This window comes from Syngnathoides biaculeatus, chromosome 4 (assembly GCF_019802595.1).
Source record: "Syngnathoides biaculeatus isolate LvHL_M chromosome 4, ASM1980259v1, whole genome shotgun sequence".
NCBI classification, from domain to species: domain Eukaryota; kingdom Metazoa; phylum Chordata; class Actinopteri; order Syngnathiformes; family Syngnathidae; genus Syngnathoides; species Syngnathoides biaculeatus.
Window position 1 is genome coordinate 3,221,194 of NC_084643.1, and position 17,633 is coordinate 3,238,826.

A 17,633-nucleotide genomic window follows, 5' to 3' on the forward strand; every position below is an offset into this window, starting at 1 on the left:
GACAACCAGCATTGCTTGTGGGACAATGTGGCGAGAGGGGCGTGTCAAGCCAGGGGTTAAGACAATGCGGCTATCTGATTGGCTATTATCGTACGAGTGATTGACAGGTCGGAAAGGTCCATTGCAACAGGATCAGGATCAGAGCTCTTAAGTGTTTGACGGCTTCTTCCCACTTGTATCCATGCTGCAGACACAGACAGGGCTGTGTGTTGCAGACATCTTGCAGGAGAGAGTTATTCTGACTCGTAAAGAAGGCGAGTCTTCCAAGTGCTTGAATGAGCTGCTTTTGAGTCGAATGTCTCGCTTCCGGGCCTCACATTCTGCCACGTTGGCTGCTCTCACAGGCTCTACCATCACCAACACAGTCAAAGAGGAGCAGTCTGGTAACCAAAATCCAGTTAATCCCTATGATTGAATAAAAAAAAACAAGCATATGTAGCTTTTCTTTAATCGTATATCTCTTTGGTTTTTCTATCCCCACAGCTGTCAACACAAGTTGTGGACTCCCTCTGAAGACTCTGAGGAAGACCCCAATGTATGTGTGTGGAACGTACTTAGTGATGCTGGTCCCAGCTCCAGGTGTATCTGGGAGCTCTGCGACACGCTCGCTGTTCGGAGGCACCAGCAGCCTGTCCTCCCTGAAAAGTAACAGCATATTGACACTGTCACCTTCGCTGATATTTTTAGGATGGTACCTCAGTTAAAGGTCTGGTGCTTGCCATGAAAGGGTCCTCTTGTTATTTCAGTACTAGCCTCGAGTTTAGTCTTCAACCTTGCTGACGGCCAGTTCAGCAGCCGCGCTGACCTCATTGACGCTCCTGGCAGTTCGCTTGGCAGAGGAGCCCAGGTGGCTGGACTGGGTGAGCACTACTTTTGTACCAAATCAATGTTGGAAATAACGCAACTTAAAGCACACTCTATTGCGGCGCTCACTGACCACTATTTTATCGTGTGGCTTTTTAGGAGCATGTTATGATGCGCTGAACAACGTGATCTGGACCTGCTCGAGTGATTACATAGATCAGTGGTGTAACCCGGGGAATCAGGCCTTTCATCACGTGTGCCACCGGCTGGGTGTGAGCCATGTCATAAAAGAATCTAAAGGTTGAAATATAGCTCTTAAAGAGAAGTTATAAATGTTGAATGCATTGGTAGATCACAAATCTCATGTGCTTTTAAATGTTCTGCCTTTTTTTTTTTCCCACAGAAGAAATGGTGGACACGAGCGAGGTAATCAACCAACTACTTCATCACGTGGGTGCCATGTGCGTCCACCAGCTTAACCTGCTAGCAGCCAGCAGTAACAGCCTCCCCCTGGGCACCTTACTGGGCAAGCAACATCCGATCGAGGCCAGTCACTTCAGCAGCATCTGCGACATCATGGAGAAGGCCATGGTCAACGGCGATACCAGCGTCATCCGCTGTATTTTGGTAGTGTTCCAGGTGAGGTTTTTTTCTTGACTTTCACACGCTATTTACCCCTTGTCTTTGTTTAATGTCTTTTTTTTTTAATGTTTCATACATGGTTTGTTTTCTCCAGGTTGTTTTTAGGTTCTTCAATTCTCAGTCTGAGCAAAACAAAGAGAGTGTTCGTAGGGCGGGGCTGCTCTTGTGGCAGCTGCTAATGGCTCCCGTGGATCAAATAGGGGCTGAGATTCAAAGAGAGGTGTGCCTGGCTATCAGGTAAACGTGATTTGTCATTCAAGTATTATATAATATTTAAAAAAATGCATGCATTTAAAACCATTTCCTTTTCTCTGCAGCTCGGGGCTGAATACTTTGTATCAAGGGGAGGCTGAACTCAACAAATTGCTGAAGCTTGTTCTAAGTGAAGGTGCTTAAATTATGATTAAAATTAGTACAAATGCGACTGCCCTTTACAAGTAAATATTTTTGCATTTGTGTGATTTAAGGAGAAAGGAACAGTGGGCTGTCTCAGCTTCGGGATGTCATCCTCACCAATATGGCGGACCAACTGCAGAAAAATAGGTTTGGAAGTGAAGAAGATGACCACTATAGGTCAGTGGTGACCCTGGATCCAGCTGGTCTCTTCTGACCTTTTCGTGTGTCCTTTTGAAATCCGCTCTTTTCTCACTTTCATAAAGGCTGAGTGATGACCTACTGCAATGTATCCTCAAGACCGTAGTTCGGGAATCCTGCCTTCTCGTTACCAAATGTCAGACAGTTGCTCGAGATGACTTCCAGAAACTGCTTTCCACAGTGCCGGTATGCTCATTTCAGCCCATACAAGGGATGGACCTGCTTTGCTACTCTTGTCATTTCTTCTTCCTTGTAGGTGGTCTCTCCTTGTCTGCGCTACCTCATGGCCGTTCAGAACCACCTCCTCAGTAACACCGTGCTTATCCGTCCAGAAGATAGTGACGACAGTGACAGCTCCCTACAAGGGGAAACAATCAAGGTACAGGTAAACATCCCTTTTAAATACCCTTCCTCTCCTCGTGCATTGCTCTTTGTAGACACTCACTGCAGCTTTATCAGTTATAGATGCTGAGTTGTATCAACAAATTACTTTTAATGTGATCTTTGGTTGTGTTGTTTTAATGATTGTGTGTGCTTTACCTGTAGATGTTGCAATAAATGTATAAAACATTACATGCAGGTAATATGGTGAATGAGCATTTTGGAAGCAGAGTTACCGAAGTGTGGGCCTTTTCTCTGTGGTGTTCTCAGGAGCTTCAAGGTAGCATTCTCTCCTTAGCAACTAAGATCCTGGTGGGATGTGATGAGGCACTGGAGACTCTGCAGCAGGTGACAACAGCTCTCATTAACAGTGAGATCCCAGACAAGGAGACCAGGTGAGGTTTTTTTTTTTTTTTTTTAATTCATTAATTCATCCTGCATTTCAAATATTTCATTAAACGGAAGAAACTGGCTTTTAAAATGGGCACTCTGTCATTTGAAATCACTTAAAACCACAGTGCCTTTCTAACAAAAGCATGTGGAAGCACAGGATTTAGTGTTTTCGAATGAATCTAGATTTTGTTGTCACCGCAGCAGTACTCCCTGGCTAGTGTTCAGATTCATCCCTTGCTCATGTTTTGCAAAGGTTGAAAGGTCTGGAGCAGATAACAAAGGCCACCATGCTGGGGCACTTGCTGCCGGTGTTGCTGACCTCTCTGATGCACCCCAACCTGCAAACCCTCACGCTAGCAGATGCCCTCATGCCTCAGTTAGTGCAGCTGGTTTTATACACCAGTCAGGTTTGTAAATGTTTGTGTTCAATTAAAAATCAACCCTGAAGCAGAATGATTGTGATGATGGTCTCCTTTTGCCTTTCCTTCCAGACTGCTCTGTTACTAAAGACTCAGTCTCCACTCTTCTCAGATGAACCCCTTTTGGGGCAGGGGATGAAATCCTGCACTGCTGATGACAAGTATGTTATGTAGAGGCCACAAAAATTATTTGACTTGGACATTATCGGACTTTTTAGTAGCAGTCAATGCATCAAGTCAGAAATATGATATGTTTAACAAAATCCCTCTGCTTTTCTCCTAGAATTCTTGATGAACGTGAAGAGCCAGGATTCCTGACAGGACTGAAGATCCCTGCCCCTTGGGCTGCTGGAAAGACAGTTGAGACTGTGCATCCTGTCCGAGACAACTATAAATTCAAGGAAACTGTGCACATTCCAGGGGCTCGCTGTCTGTACCTTCGGTTTGATTCCCGATGCTCTTCACAATATGACTATGATAAGGTGTTCATCAAATACCACTTTTGCACGGTACAGTTACATTTGTTGTCATATTAACAATGTATTCTTTTTTTCCCCCCCTTAGTTGGTTATTTATGCTGGTCCCAACACTAATAGTCGTAAAGTAACTGAATATGGAGGAAACACTCTGGGATATGGCAGTCGCAGTGTTTTGGGGACAGGATGGCCCAAAGATCTTGTCAAGGTAATCGAAAGCTGTGGACAAAAGATACAATGTCAACAATCCTCTGTTGTAAGTCTTCACTGCAGACGTCTGTCTGTTTTCAGGTTGAAGGTGATACCGTGACCTTTTCCTTTGAAATGAGAAGTGGACGAGAGCACAACACCCCTGATAAAGCCATGTGGGGCTTTTCTTGTACTGTTAGAGCTCAGGTAAAACATTATATTGGCATATTGTTAGAATCCTTACCTTTATTTATTTAGTTCATCCATCCGTTTTCTGAGCCACTTATCCTCAAAAGGGTTGCATGAGTGCTGGAGCCTATCCCAGCTGTCAACAATCGCGCCCATAATCACACCTTAGGGCAATTTAGAGTCTCCAATTAATGCATGCTTTTGGGATGCAACAAGAAACCGGAGTGCCCGGAGACATCCGACACAGGCACGGGGAGAACATACAAACTCCACACAGGCAGGGGCGGGATTTTAACCCCAGTCCTCAGAACTGTGAGGCCAATGCTCTAACCAGCTGCTCCACCGTGCCACCTCATTGCAATCCCTCAAGTGTAAATTCAAACACGCACTGTGCTGTTTGTAATTTTGTGTTGCACATCACACACGTGTAGGCATCCAGGGAAAGGGCCACACAAACAATGCTGCACCTCATGAGCTGGGGGTTGGGGATGATGTTTTGCTCAAGGGCACCTCGACAGTCACCAAGAAGCAGACTAGCATCCCTGTAAAAACTAGTTGCTATTTTTAGATTAATCCATTGAAGCATGAAAGTCCCTACAGATGAGCTACTGTTGCCCCATATCTTGTACACTACAATGACTTTTTTCCATTGTCATCTCTTCAGGAGTCATCAGAGGATGTCTCTGGAGGCCTCCCTTTCCTGGCAGACTTGGCGCTTGGCCTGTCAGTGCTAGCTTGCTCAATGCTGCGCATTCTATATAATGGGCCAGAAGTGACGAGAGAGGAGGAGGCCTGCCATGATTTGCTCTGCTCAAAACTCCTGCAAAGGTGACTCATCAAATGAAGCTACGATACTTCCATGCTTATTTTGTACTATATGTTTTTATCTCGGATGGTGACATTTATTTGAATATAACAATCAAGTATGTGACTTTCAATCACACCTTACTACGCTGTCATTCATATGTATAAGGAAAAGGTGTGTGTTGAAATTAAAATGTAGAATGTTGACATTTGTCCTCAGGTGTCAGTGGCAGGTGGAAGCAAACGGCGCACTCTCGCCTGCTCTCACTCCAAGCCCTTCGCCTCTGCCGCTAACCATCGAGGAGGACCGGGAATTCACTTACCCCGCCGATGTGCTAATCCCACCTCCAGGTTTTACATCCGGCACCTACTTCGACTTGCCGCGCATACGTCTGCCTCCAGGCATCATGGGAAGGTTGCGAGAGGTGTCTGGAAGAGCTCGCCCACAGTTTCGTCCCAGCATTAAGTGAGAGCTGTTACGTGTTTTATACCCTTCTTATTTACAGTACCTTCCAGATGATTTATCATGCTCATGGCAATAATGTACCGATGTAATATCCAACTATTTCATTCCTGAAAGAGAGGTGATCCGTCCAGATGTCATGGAGGAGGTTATAGTGTCATGTGTCATAAAACATCTCAGCTTAGTGGACGGTCTGCAGTCACTTGTCAACTACCAGTACCGTGAAGAGCACGCAGAAGAGTTTGACCTGGTCTGTAAAATCATGGCAGAAACCTTCAAGAAGATAAATGCAATGGAACGTCAATTGCAGGTAAGCGTTTAAAAAAGAAGAAGAAAAAAAAAGACAGGCGCTGTGGGGTAATGATACTTTTGATGTTCAATATCCAAGTATGAGCAAACTGGTGGAACATTTGCTTTTGATTTTCTCATTAGTTACAATAAAAATTGCACATCTTAAATAACCAATGATAACACATTTTATGACATTGTGATTTTTATCCATCAGTATGAGGAAAGGTTAAAAAACCAAGTACCAACAACCTTGGAGAATTTACCTTTTAATGTTAATTGACAGGCTGTTTTAGATAGCATGCTGGTCAAAATCATGAGAGTACAGTGCTGTGAAAAAGTATTAGCCCCATTGCCAAATTCTTACATTTTGTATAGTTTCCCTTATTTACTGATTAAGATAATCAAACAAAAGTAAATATTAGCTAACTGTCACGCAAGTGAACTATTTTAAAATGATTTCATTTACTCAGGAAAAAAAAGTTACTTGGCCCAGTGTCAAAAAGTAATTACCCTGTTAAATCATTATTAATTGTGACTCATCGCAATTTTTGGTTAATTTTCAATGCTCCCACCAAAGCCTGATTACCTGCAGATCTCTTCAAATAAGAAATCACTTAAACAGAATCTGTCCTGACAAAATCAAGTTGAACAAAAAACATCCATAAGTCTAGAAAGGGTTACAAAGCCATTTTTTAAGATTTAGGATTCCAGCAAACTATAAGGAGAGTCATTATACTCACATTGAGAGAAGACGGTTGAAGCTTCCCAAGAGTTGCCGGCCAATAAAGATTACACACCAAGAGTACAGCAATCCAGGAGGCCACAAAGGAACCCAAGACAACCTCAAAAGAACTGCAGGACTCCCTTGTCCCAAGTTAAGGTCAGTGCTCATGTCACAACAATAAAGAAAAGACTGGGCAAAAATGGCATCCATGGCAGACTTCCAAGGCCAAAACTATTGCTGACTAAAAAAGAACATGAAGGCTTTTCTTATGTTTGCAAAAAAGAAAAAAAAAAGCTATCTGAAGGTTCCCCAAGACTTTTGAGAGTGTATTATATGAATGGAGAAGGGTTAGTTTCTTGCAAGATGTGTCTCTCGTTACGTCTAGTGTAAATGTAGCACAGCAGTTCAGAAAAAGAACCAACAGTCAAACATGGTCGTTGCCTGCTTTCGTCTTTCAGGACCGGGACAACTTGATGTGATTGATGGAACCATGGTTTATGCTATGTAACAGAAATCCTGAATGAGAATTTTCAGCCATCAGTTTGCGACCTGAAGCTAAAGGGCATTTTGGTTCTGCAGCAGGATAACGATCCAAAACACACCAGCAAGTCATAAAAAAAAAAAAAAAAAAGAAAAATAATGAAGCTTTTGGAATGGCGTCATCCTAGTCCATACTTGAATCTGATGGAAATGCTTGAGCCATGAACAAAAAAACCACTGTTCATGCTCGAAAGCCCTCCATTTTTGCTGAATTAAAACAACTCTGCATGGTAGAATGGGCCAAAATACCTTCAGAAAGATGTGAAAGACTCTATTACTAGTTTGAGAAAATGCTTGAATTCAGTTGTTGCTGCTGAGAATGGCCCAACCAGCTAATTGGCTTAGGTGGCCATTACTCTTTCACACAGCTTACTTTGAATATTTTTGTTCTTAATAAATAAGATTGGCATATAGAAACAGCAATTTATGGCCACTTGTGTTATATTTGTCTATTTACATGAATTTGATGATGCTAGCTGTGCTACATGGTGCTAGCGTTGGGAGCACACAAAAGCAAGCTGTAGGTAAGAAAAGAATGCAACGGCACAGAAGCATTTATTATGCATTCAACCATCTACTCTCTCTGTAAATCTGTTTCATGTGTACAAATTTGATTTGAGGAGCTGACTTGTGGAATGGTAGAGCAGTACGTAGGTAGAGCACTACATTAAAGTAGGGAAATAAATAAATAAAAAAAGACAGAGAAAGGGGCCAATACTTTTTCACCATTAAACAATAAATTCTGTTGAATTCAACATAAAATACGCAGGCAATGATTTCATAAAATTTTTCTGTACCTTTTTTTATGTGAGAAATCTTAATGTGTTTTCTCCTCTTCTCCCACATACAGTCATGTAACATATCTGAAGTTCTTCCAATATATTGAATCGGTGTATTGACATTCAGAGTTGGGGTGGGATTTGTGGAAAAACTTTTCATAACCAACTTTGTACAATCCTCTTCATGTTGGCTGCAGAGTGTAGCCGAACTGGAACAGAAGTGGCAGAATGAGGTAGAGGAGGCCCAGCAGGGAAAGCTGGAGAACAACACTCCTTTCTTTCACGACTACCACTTCTTTGAGGTATCCTGCCAAACAATGTTTTTGACACAGCACTATAATTGAGTATTCATTTTTCACTTTTTGTGTGTGTTTGTGTGTGTGTGTCAGAATAAGATTAAAGAGCTGGAACTGCTTTGCTCCCTGAAAGAGGTGCCCCTTGATTTTAGTGACTTGGAAAATGTTGTCCTTGGATTGAGGCAAGTCAATTAAAATCTAACCATTTCAGTCACGACTGTGTAACTTCATCTGTAACCGCTTTTATACCTGCGACGACAGAGAGAAGTTCTTTCATGAGGTAAACACAATGCACCTTAAAAGTAGCACCCCGCTGGCTAAAACTAAGGCACTGGTGAAGAGTCTGATGAATCGTACAGAGCTGCTGCTTCACGTTACCATTGCGCCGCATTGCAGAAGCTTAACCGCAACGCCTGCTGGAACACCGGGCCCAGGTAGACCGTTTTTTTTAAAATCCTAATTACATGATTGAAACAGTATTTCTTTGTTACATTCTTTCCATATTGGTCAGTGTTTTTGATTTTTCTCTTCCCTCTTTTGTCAGCTTCTAAATCTGTCTCTGATGCCAAGACTACGATACCCATTGTGAAGCAGCCGGTCTTCCTGCGCAGCATGTCTGCGCCCTCTGACTTGGAGATGATTGCGAACCAAGATCTGGAGTTTACACATGCTGCTCAAAGGTTTATTTTCTTCACTAGAAATGCAGCATCGGTGTGTTGGTTGTTGTTTTGTGCATTTATAATTTTGTTGTATTTTTTTCTTCTGCAGAAGGCGGCACCACCCTACGAGTCATCGCAGTAGCTCATTTACACTGCTGCAGTCTCTGGCTGTTGAGGACAGCCGAGACAAGCCAACGTACAGCGTTCTACTGGGTCAGCTCTTTGCATTTATCGGCACTACACCCGATCAAGCCGTAAGTTTTATATTGTATTTGATTTTTCCATCAATTACCGTATTTTCCGCACTATAAGGCGCACCGCATTATAAGGGGCACCTTCAATGAATGGCCTATTTTAAAACTTTTTTCATATATAAGGTGCAGCGCATTATAAGGCGCATAAAAATAGACGCTACAGTAGTGGTTGGGGTTACGATATCCATCCATTAGATGGAGCTGCACTAAAGGCTCAATATTGATCCATATATAAGGCGCACCGTCGGCTTTTGAGAAAATTAATGGATTTTAGTTGCGCCATATAGTGCGGAAAATACGGTACTTTTATTGAAAATGGCCGACATTTACAATAATTCATGGCAACGTATGCTCTGAACTAATGATGGACCAGGGGTGGAAGTAAAGATAGGTCCTTTCAGTAGGTAGTACTGACTCTGAAATGTACTTAAGCCCAAAAATAGTGTCCCTGTTTTTCCGTCTCCAAGAGCTCAATTTATAAAGATGTCAACTGCAGTTTACTCTCATTTTGCATTTTGCTGTCATTTTCAGAGGTTGCTAAAAGTAACACCTATTTTAATCCAAGTAAGGAGTAGAAAGTACGGCTATGTTTTTGGATGAAGGCGTTTAAATAAAAGGTTGTGGAAGAAAAACAGATAGTCAAAGTACAGATACCTGATAAATGTACTTATTTACTGTAACAAAGTGTTCTTTGTTGCTTTCCACCCCTGACTATGACAAATGCCCATCATTTGTGTAGGTGTCAAGCAGCAGTTTCCTGTCAGCTGCTCAGACACGTTGGCGCCGTGGGAGCACACGAAAGCAGGCTCTTGTTCATATGAGAGAGCTGCTGACTGCTGCTGTCAGAGTGGGTGGCGTCACCCACCTGGTCGGGCCTGTTACTATGGTATTGCAAGGAGGGCCTAGGTATGAAAAGTGCTACGACACAGAAGCATAATTACGCGTTCAACCATCTATTCTCTGTAAATCCGTTTCATGTGTACAGAATTGAGGAGCTGACTTGTGGTGGAATGGTAGAGCAGGTGCAGGAGGCCTTCGGGGAGACGATGACGTCTGTTGTGTCCCTTTGTGCTCGCTACCCCATTGCTTGTGCTAACAGTATTGGCTTGCTTTGCACAATACCGTACACGAGGCAAGAGACTTAGGCTTCATTATCTCCTCATACGCCCGTCACAGAATCCTCACCGTATGAATTCTCATTTGTTGCATGCCTTCTCCACAGGAGCGAGGAGCAGTGCCTAGTTCGCAGTGGGCTCGTTCAGCTCATGGACAGCTTATGTAGCTTGAGTGGTCAGAGGGAGTGCAGCTCGAATGAGAAGCAGACCAAAAAACAGAAGGTAGCCACCATGGCCTGGGCTGCTTTCCAGGTGCTCGCTAACCGCTGCATTGAGTGGGAGAAAGTAGAAGGTAATGCTAAGTAATATGCAGGCTTTTGCCAGCTTTTTTTTATCACAGATGGTTGTTGTTGAAATTATGAAAAGAGGTATATGGTTTTGTAGGAGTTATAAACCCCCCCCGTCACTATCTTGAAGGTGGCTCAACAGATGGAGTCCACTCCGGTTTGGCACGGCAAGTGTCCAGTTTGCTGACCAATCATCTGGCCAGAGCAACTGAGTGCTGTGGGAATCAAGCAGCTGGCAATGATGCCTTACAAGATGTGCTTAGTCTTCTCAATGACCTTTCAAGGTATGTTTTATGGAGTAATAGTCTTACTATGTCCACTTGTGTATTTCTACATTCGATGTTTTGATATTTTCATTCCAGGAGCCACATAGGAAAAGCTATCCTGAGCCAACCAGCTTGTGTTTCGAAACTCCTGTCTTTGCTGCTTGACCAGAGACCTTCCCCAAAGCTGGTGCTCATCATCCTGCAGCTTTGTCGAGCTGCCTTGCCTCTCATGAGCGTGGAGGACTGTGGAAACGTGGCCCTGCCGTCATGGAGCTTTTCTATGAACACGCTCGATCCGGAGCAACAGGATGCTAATGACCCTGCTTCACGTATCGCTGCCTTGCTTTTAGCCAAGCTGGCCGACTATGTGGTACCAGGTTTGTTTGAACAATAAATAACCCGTTTGGGGGTTCCTCCTTCAAAACACGAATACTAAATAATGCATGAGATTCGTATTTTCTGATAAGATTGTCAACTCCTTGGCAGGGTGCCAGACCTTGCTCTCTCCCAGCTCTTCCGAGCCAGACACAAGTCTGTCTCGAGCCAGTTCCAAAGGAGCTCTGAAGACTGACGATATTGGGGAAGAAGGCGAGGCAGTTGATGGTAAACTATCTATCTTCATCCATAAGAGGGAGGATCAGTCATCTCACGAGGTTCTACAACCACTTCTCAGGTAAAATTGCTCTTGAAAAACCTAAAATTTAAGCAAGCTTATAAAGCTTACTGAACCTGACTAAACATTTTGTGTTTTCACATCTGCTGGTCTCCTCAAGTAGTGTATTTCTGAATATGTGTTTTCTCTACTCTGCTCCAATGTAGCAGTTCAGAGGGACGCCCTTTTCGGCTTGGCACCGGGGCAAACATGGAAAAAGTGGTCAAAATGGACAGGGATATGACCAAAGTAAGACCTCTATTCTGATTTGTTTTGGTTGCATTCAGTTCTAAACTCTCGATTACATTTTCTAGACAGGAAACTGTGAGGTGATCACAGAGGAAGCATCTGCTGCCCTGAGGAAAGCCACAAAATGGGCTCAGTCTGGTCTGATAGTGAGTGTTGGTCCGCCCGTGGAGACTCTGACCCAAGAGACAGCTGGTGCCATCACGACTGGCGACAAGAAGAAAACTGCCCAAACATCTGCTTGTCGGGACAGGAACACTGAGCTGGCAAGGTACTATGACCATGTGTGGAAGGGAAAAACATTTGTTGACCGTATCCCTTGATATTTTGGACAAATGAGTCCGAGTGACATCAACAACCTAACTGGAAATTGTCTTCTACAGGTCAGACCCTGTTAGGCCATTCATCAGTGGGCATGTTGCCAACAGTATGGCTGCTGAGGTTATTGCTCTCTTGCATAGTCTGCTCACAGCCCCCGAGTCAAACACTGCTCAAATCTGGACAAGCACTGCTGAAAAAGTAAGTGATTCTGTTTGCTGCTTTCTTCATTAAATTGGAAAAGTGACGCTGTAGACACCGAGGGCCTGATTAACTAAAATGTTAATGCCTGCAAGAACACGATTTGCTCATGCGAACATATGAGCTACTAACTTGGGCACCCAGGAATTCCAAACTCACTAAATTGATTATGCGCCTATACGCCATCGCACTCGCAAATCTGCACAGTCGAATCCGAAAAATCCCATGTAAAATTTGTTACGAGTAGAAATACATCGATATTGAAACATCGCTTATTTTGTGTAATCTTGACCAATGTTCCTTCTAAGCTGCACATTTGTGTGCTTTTCGCACACTCAGAGCACATGAAAAACGATCCAGCGCAGTGAACCACAGCCTGACGTCTTTTTAAATTTTATTTATTTTAGTATTTTTTTACATGGAAGCACAAGATCGATAACAACGGGCTGTTGCTCAGCCTACTCCTACTTCCTAGTTTACCTGACACTGCATCTTAAAGGGGTACACTCATAATTACAAACAGAACACACACCTGCAACTTTATATCTGCGGGCATGACTAACCACACCTGTACATTTTTCAAATGTGAATGACTGCTGTGTTATGGAAGGAGTGTATCCAAATGTATTCATTTAGCACATGTAACATTATCAAACTAACAACAAATTGTTATGGCTTATTTTGCATCTTGAAATACTGCATCTGAAAGGAAGATCCAAGTAGCCCCGCTGTACATAAATCATGATGGTAGAAGCGCAAGCAAAAGTCTAGTTCAAGTAATTTTGCCAGATGTTATACATGCACGACGTACAACATACCTAAAATAGCATTCCTCTCAGACCTGTGGTGCTGTAATTAAATAGCTAAAAAATAAACTTCTGTCTAAAATATGTATACTGTACATTGTATTATAAACATTATAATCAATATGGTCAGTCTGGGAATGCTAACAAGAGGAATTTCCATTCTTGGGTTGCAATCACACGATAATCGCCGCCAATCCTACAGACAAGCTAGGCGTTGCGGACCACATCACCATGGCAACGTCCACAGACCCATGTGTAAGCGGCAAGCGGCGGATGTCTTCTGCCTCCTTTAATTCACTCGATGATGTCCCCAAAGTTAGATACAGAAAATCAAACTCTGTGAAGGTATCAATCCGGATACTCCCCACAACATACTTTCAAAGGATATGAAAGACTTCCCTGAAGTAGAATATATGGACAAATACACATGCTGACCGCTTACAAAATGATCAGAACAGACTTTCAAATAACCATTTGTCTTGTGTACTCGAGCTTCGTTCAGAACTGCACGTCGTATATTTGCAAGCCACTTTGGTTGCTGTTTTTTTTTTTGGTAACTCCATTGTATCTTCTCCTTCATGCAATCTAATCTTTGGAACATGGAAAAATTGCTTCCCAATGTCTGTTTCCGCGATTTCCACATCCGTAGACACAACAAAAATCTGATACGATGATGATGGACAGCTGACTGCTTGTCTGCAACAATGGCGGTGAAGTACCTGGATGAACAATTGTGATGTCACGTGCAACCCAGCCATTGCCATATATACATGTGTGGTAATAACATTATGAACACGATATTAAATTAGAGATATTGAAGCTGTTGGGTAATGTACACAGTGCTGCAAGGGTAAAGCAAAAACAGTACTTTAAGTGTTGTTTGTGTGTGAGCTGAATTTATGGCCAACCGTCAATGGTGATGGGCACCTGTGTTCAGTATGATGGTGTTGGAGGTTTTGCTGCCGACAAGAACTACCTGCGGTCTTCCGGTCAGGAAGTTCAACAGCTAGTTCCACAGTGAGAAGTTGAGTCCCAACCGGTCTAGTTTGAGGGTGAACTGCTTGGGGATGATGGTGTTGAATGATAAGATGAAGTCGATGAATAGCATTCTGATATGAGTCTTTGGTCTCTAGGTGGGTGAGGGCTAAATGGAGATGTAATTATCGGTCGAGCAGTTGGACTGATATGCAAACGGGTAGGGGTCCAGCATTGTGGGTGGGGGGTTTGATGTGGTTCATGACTAACTGCTTCAAGCAGTTCTGCAGGAGGTCTGTGATGTCGTTGTTGGGGGCTGCCTTTTTGAACACGCTCCATTCTATAGTGGCAAAACAGTCCTTGAGTGCCTCTGATGACCCCTCTGGACACACCCGGATCTTCTTTTTGGCTGGTTTTCTCAGTGTTCTGTATGCAAGCTTTAGTATGACAGTAGTGTGGTCTGAGGTTCCCAGGCGGGGCAGGGATCAGGGCTTTGTAGGCTCCTTTGTGAGTTGTGAAAACATTGTCCAGGATGCTGTTGCCTCTTGCGGGAAATTTAACGGCCATGAAGTTGTGGAAACACGGTCTTGGGGTTGGCGTGGTTAGAATCCCCCGACAGGATGAGGAAGGCATCAGAGTGGGATATCTGCTCAGGCATGAGGATTTCGGCAAATATGGTAACCGATCTTTCGGTTCCGTTCATTTTTGTCCTGGGAAACGGTGGGAAAAGATTTTTCGGTTCCTATTGATAATGCTCATGGGAACCGGTTTTTAGATGTACTTCAGAATAAAGCCTTAACCATATAACAAAGTTTCCTGTTGTGTTTGCAATCTTTCTTTTCTGGTGCTTAGCGGCATGTACATGCAACTGCCAAGTGCAGATTGAGCACAAAACTTTGTAGATTATAGATTATCGAAAACATAAATTTCCATGGCAACTTTTCAGAAATTTTGTCTGGCTTTAACATTTCAATCTGTGTTATTGAAACACTTAGGGAAAAAGCTTGTTTGTTTCTTTGTTTGCTTGGTCTTTATGACCGTACTAAAGAAGCTTTCACTCCAGTCTTACGGTTGAAGGAAGCCAGAGAGAACACCCAACCTCTGGTGAATGCTGGCCATTCTTTCACAGATGACAAACATCCTCTTACGCATTTTGCGCAACCCAATCAGGAAAGCATAAGTGTTGAAAGGCCAGTGATTTACAGCGAAAGTTTTAGTGCAATTGTGGATCGACAAGCGCCGTTTCACTTAGACACCTACTGAGAGCGAGAGAATCATGACAATTGAATTCCCTGACCAAGGCTGGTTTTTGAACCGGAGCCTCGAAGGTCTGCACAAGTACAAGGCATGCGCCTTTACTACTGATGCAGCCACGACTCATTCCAACTGAAACAGCAAGATGAATATGACCACATGCATTATGGTTTTGGAATTCTAATAAGTTGCGGAAGTTTCAGGAATCCGGTAGCCTTTCCCATGTGACCAACACTGTTATAAATTTACAAACGTGCATGAAACTGGTTTTAGAACATTTATATTTTACAGAACTCTGTCTGTGAAAACTTAGCAAATAAATGAAAAACAAATTTAAAATCCTTGATTATAAAACAAAATAATAAAAACAATCAGTCAGGAGGTGCATTACATGGACCTGGCAGCCGGACTACGTATGTACGAATAGTGACTACAAGAGATCAACAAAAAATCAAAATAAAATTACGAACTTCCTATGAGATCATTATATATTGCTTGGTCAACTTGCTGAACTGTGAACAAAAAATGAGCAGGATTAACATTGTCTCACTCTGTACCGCGTGTTGAGTCAGACTAAGAAAAACAGAGCACTGTCTGTGTAAAATAGAATCAAATCAAACTTAAAATCCTTGAATCAAAGCTCAGCTGTGATCACGGTCATTAGGATTGATTGATAAATTGGTTGGTGTTTATAGCTGTACTCGAGATTTTTCCACTTATATGACTGCTTGCCAACTTTATGGGGGGAGGACGCCGGACTACCTGGAGAGAACCCCCAACCTTTCGCGAGTTACTGGCAACTCTCTCACACATGACAAACACCAAAATTTCCACACCGAGCGCGATCCACATGTATGCCACACTGGTGAAAGGCCAGATATTTCCAGTGACAGCAGCACGGCCACAATCAATGCCACCAGTGCCTTCAATCACTTAGTCACCAAGGCCCCAGTATCAGTGAGAGCAAGAGAATCGTGAAGACCCTGTGACCGAGGCTGGATTTGAACCAGACTCATGTGATCACGGTTATTAAGGACAAAAGGTGCATTTGCCTGCCAGGCTAGAATGACATACATGAAAATGTATAGTATGTGTAAACAGAACATGGATGCATTTACATTTATGTTAATAACATGTGTAATATATGAGATCAATGAAAAATTGGGAACTTCCTGGGACTAGTTGAACTGGAACTATATAACACGCTTCAGTCATTCGTTAATAACGAATAACAATAACAACAACGGTTATTGTCAATGTCAGATTTGTCTGAAGAGTCACACTCTGATTGTGTGTCAGTGTCCAAGTCAGTGTCACACAGATCAACTTGCAGGTCATTCTCTGCATCACCCCTGCCGGAGATCACTGGTGAGGCCGAGCGTGGCATGAACAGGTCAGGCGATCCCGTTTCTGCTGGTAATATTGTCGTAGCCTTTTGTGTGACTGTATGTCTGTATCTGCCTCGACTGAGGTCCGGTGACTCTAAGTACAGGTTGACTGCTTTATGCACAAGTTTGGCTTCATAGGTGGGGTCCAGATTTTTTAGGGCTAGGACGTTGATTCTGACCATGAGCAAATCATTCAGCTTGTTGTTCGACAACCGTAGTCTGCTATCTGAGAGATGACGTTTGAGTGTGGAGAAACCGTGTTCCACTGTTGAGCTTGAGAAAGACATCACAAGACAGATCTCTATGATCAGCAAGAAATGTGGAAATTTGTCATGATACTATGAGAAGATTTTCTCCCAGAAAGAGATTTTTCCATTGTAATTGAAGAACTTATTAGTCTTCGTTTTTTTTACAGCAGTCAGTTCCTTCAACGCCATCTCCATGTTAAACTTGTAAATGCTGAGAGGCACTTCAAAAAATTCCGACAGAACACGCAAGGCATCTTTTCCGTAGCTCGGATCCTGGCAGTCCCATGTGGTGTGGTCAGGAATTCGCATTGCTTGCAACACAGGATCCTGGAATGACGTGAACCGGGCATCAATGCAATTAATGATTGCTGGCACAAGATGATTAATGCAGTGTATTATGATTAGCCATGGCCTCTCTGTTTTTGACTGTGTGCATGACCCATTCAATCTACCCATGTTGACGTCTGCCCCATCGGCACACACACTGATCAATTGATTTTTGTACTTCTCAGAAGGCAGGTTTAAATCCGTCAGAAAAGCTGCATCGAACGCTTTCTTTGTACAATCCGCATCTACGGCGCCAAAATCTGTCATCTTCTGACACTTTAAAAACAACTCCGTGGCCTGTCCTCTAACCATGACTTTGCAATAAACCAGCTCCTTCTCTTCGCCAGTTTTGCGAGCCTCAGAACCATCCATTTTCCCCAGTGAAAACATTAGCAGACAACAAAATACGATGAATACAGCTTTAGCCAAAAAATGGACAAACTTGACACAAGAAAAACGGTCATCTTTCCCTGGCAAAAATGTTAGTCCATTTCGCTTTTGTAGTTCCACTGCAAAAGGGAAGTCACTGTATGGTTTTTCACCCATCACCAATGAAAATGCAGTATTGAAGAGTCGCGTATAATTTTTCTCGTTGCCTTGCCTGATAAAACCTTCTAAGGTTGGATTTGTTGAACTTGCTGTTGTGGCATTAG

The 17,633-nt window shown here is 43.0% G+C and overlaps 1 protein-coding gene across 1 annotated transcript in view; it reads left to right on the forward strand.

The window, feature by feature from the left end:
• LOC133499107 (probable E3 ubiquitin-protein ligase HECTD4) overlaps positions 1–17,633 on the forward strand; it is a 47,803-nt gene that overhangs the window by 8,615 nt on the left and 21,555 nt on the right. The window contains exons 8-40 of the mRNA XM_061816673.1: positions 191–383; positions 484–645; positions 747–860; positions 964–1,104; positions 1,208–1,443; positions 1,541–1,683; positions 1,764–1,834; positions 1,914–2,019; positions 2,106–2,226; positions 2,297–2,425; positions 2,692–2,816; positions 3,068–3,221; positions 3,306–3,394; positions 3,517–3,715; positions 3,798–3,917; positions 4,001–4,105; positions 4,752–4,915; positions 5,112–5,357; positions 5,472–5,664; positions 7,886–7,990; positions 8,078–8,170; positions 8,250–8,418; positions 8,529–8,664; positions 8,753–8,897; positions 9,637–9,803; positions 9,883–10,029; positions 10,120–10,304; positions 10,430–10,583; positions 10,662–10,942; positions 11,052–11,238; positions 11,385–11,466; positions 11,532–11,734; positions 11,847–11,982. Coding sequence (XP_061672657.1) covers positions 191–383; positions 484–645; positions 747–860; positions 964–1,104; positions 1,208–1,443; positions 1,541–1,683; positions 1,764–1,834; positions 1,914–2,019; positions 2,106–2,226; positions 2,297–2,425; positions 2,692–2,816; positions 3,068–3,221; positions 3,306–3,394; positions 3,517–3,715; positions 3,798–3,917; positions 4,001–4,105; positions 4,752–4,915; positions 5,112–5,357; positions 5,472–5,664; positions 7,886–7,990; positions 8,078–8,170; positions 8,250–8,418; positions 8,529–8,664; positions 8,753–8,897; positions 9,637–9,803; positions 9,883–10,029; positions 10,120–10,304; positions 10,430–10,583; positions 10,662–10,942; positions 11,052–11,238; positions 11,385–11,466; positions 11,532–11,734; positions 11,847–11,982 — 5,001 coding nt within the window. The remainder of the gene's footprint in view (positions 1–190; positions 384–483; positions 646–746; positions 861–963; positions 1,105–1,207; positions 1,444–1,540; positions 1,684–1,763; positions 1,835–1,913; positions 2,020–2,105; positions 2,227–2,296; positions 2,426–2,691; positions 2,817–3,067; positions 3,222–3,305; positions 3,395–3,516; positions 3,716–3,797; positions 3,918–4,000; positions 4,106–4,751; positions 4,916–5,111; positions 5,358–5,471; positions 5,665–7,885; positions 7,991–8,077; positions 8,171–8,249; positions 8,419–8,528; positions 8,665–8,752; positions 8,898–9,636; positions 9,804–9,882; positions 10,030–10,119; positions 10,305–10,429; positions 10,584–10,661; positions 10,943–11,051; positions 11,239–11,384; positions 11,467–11,531; positions 11,735–11,846; positions 11,983–17,633) is intronic.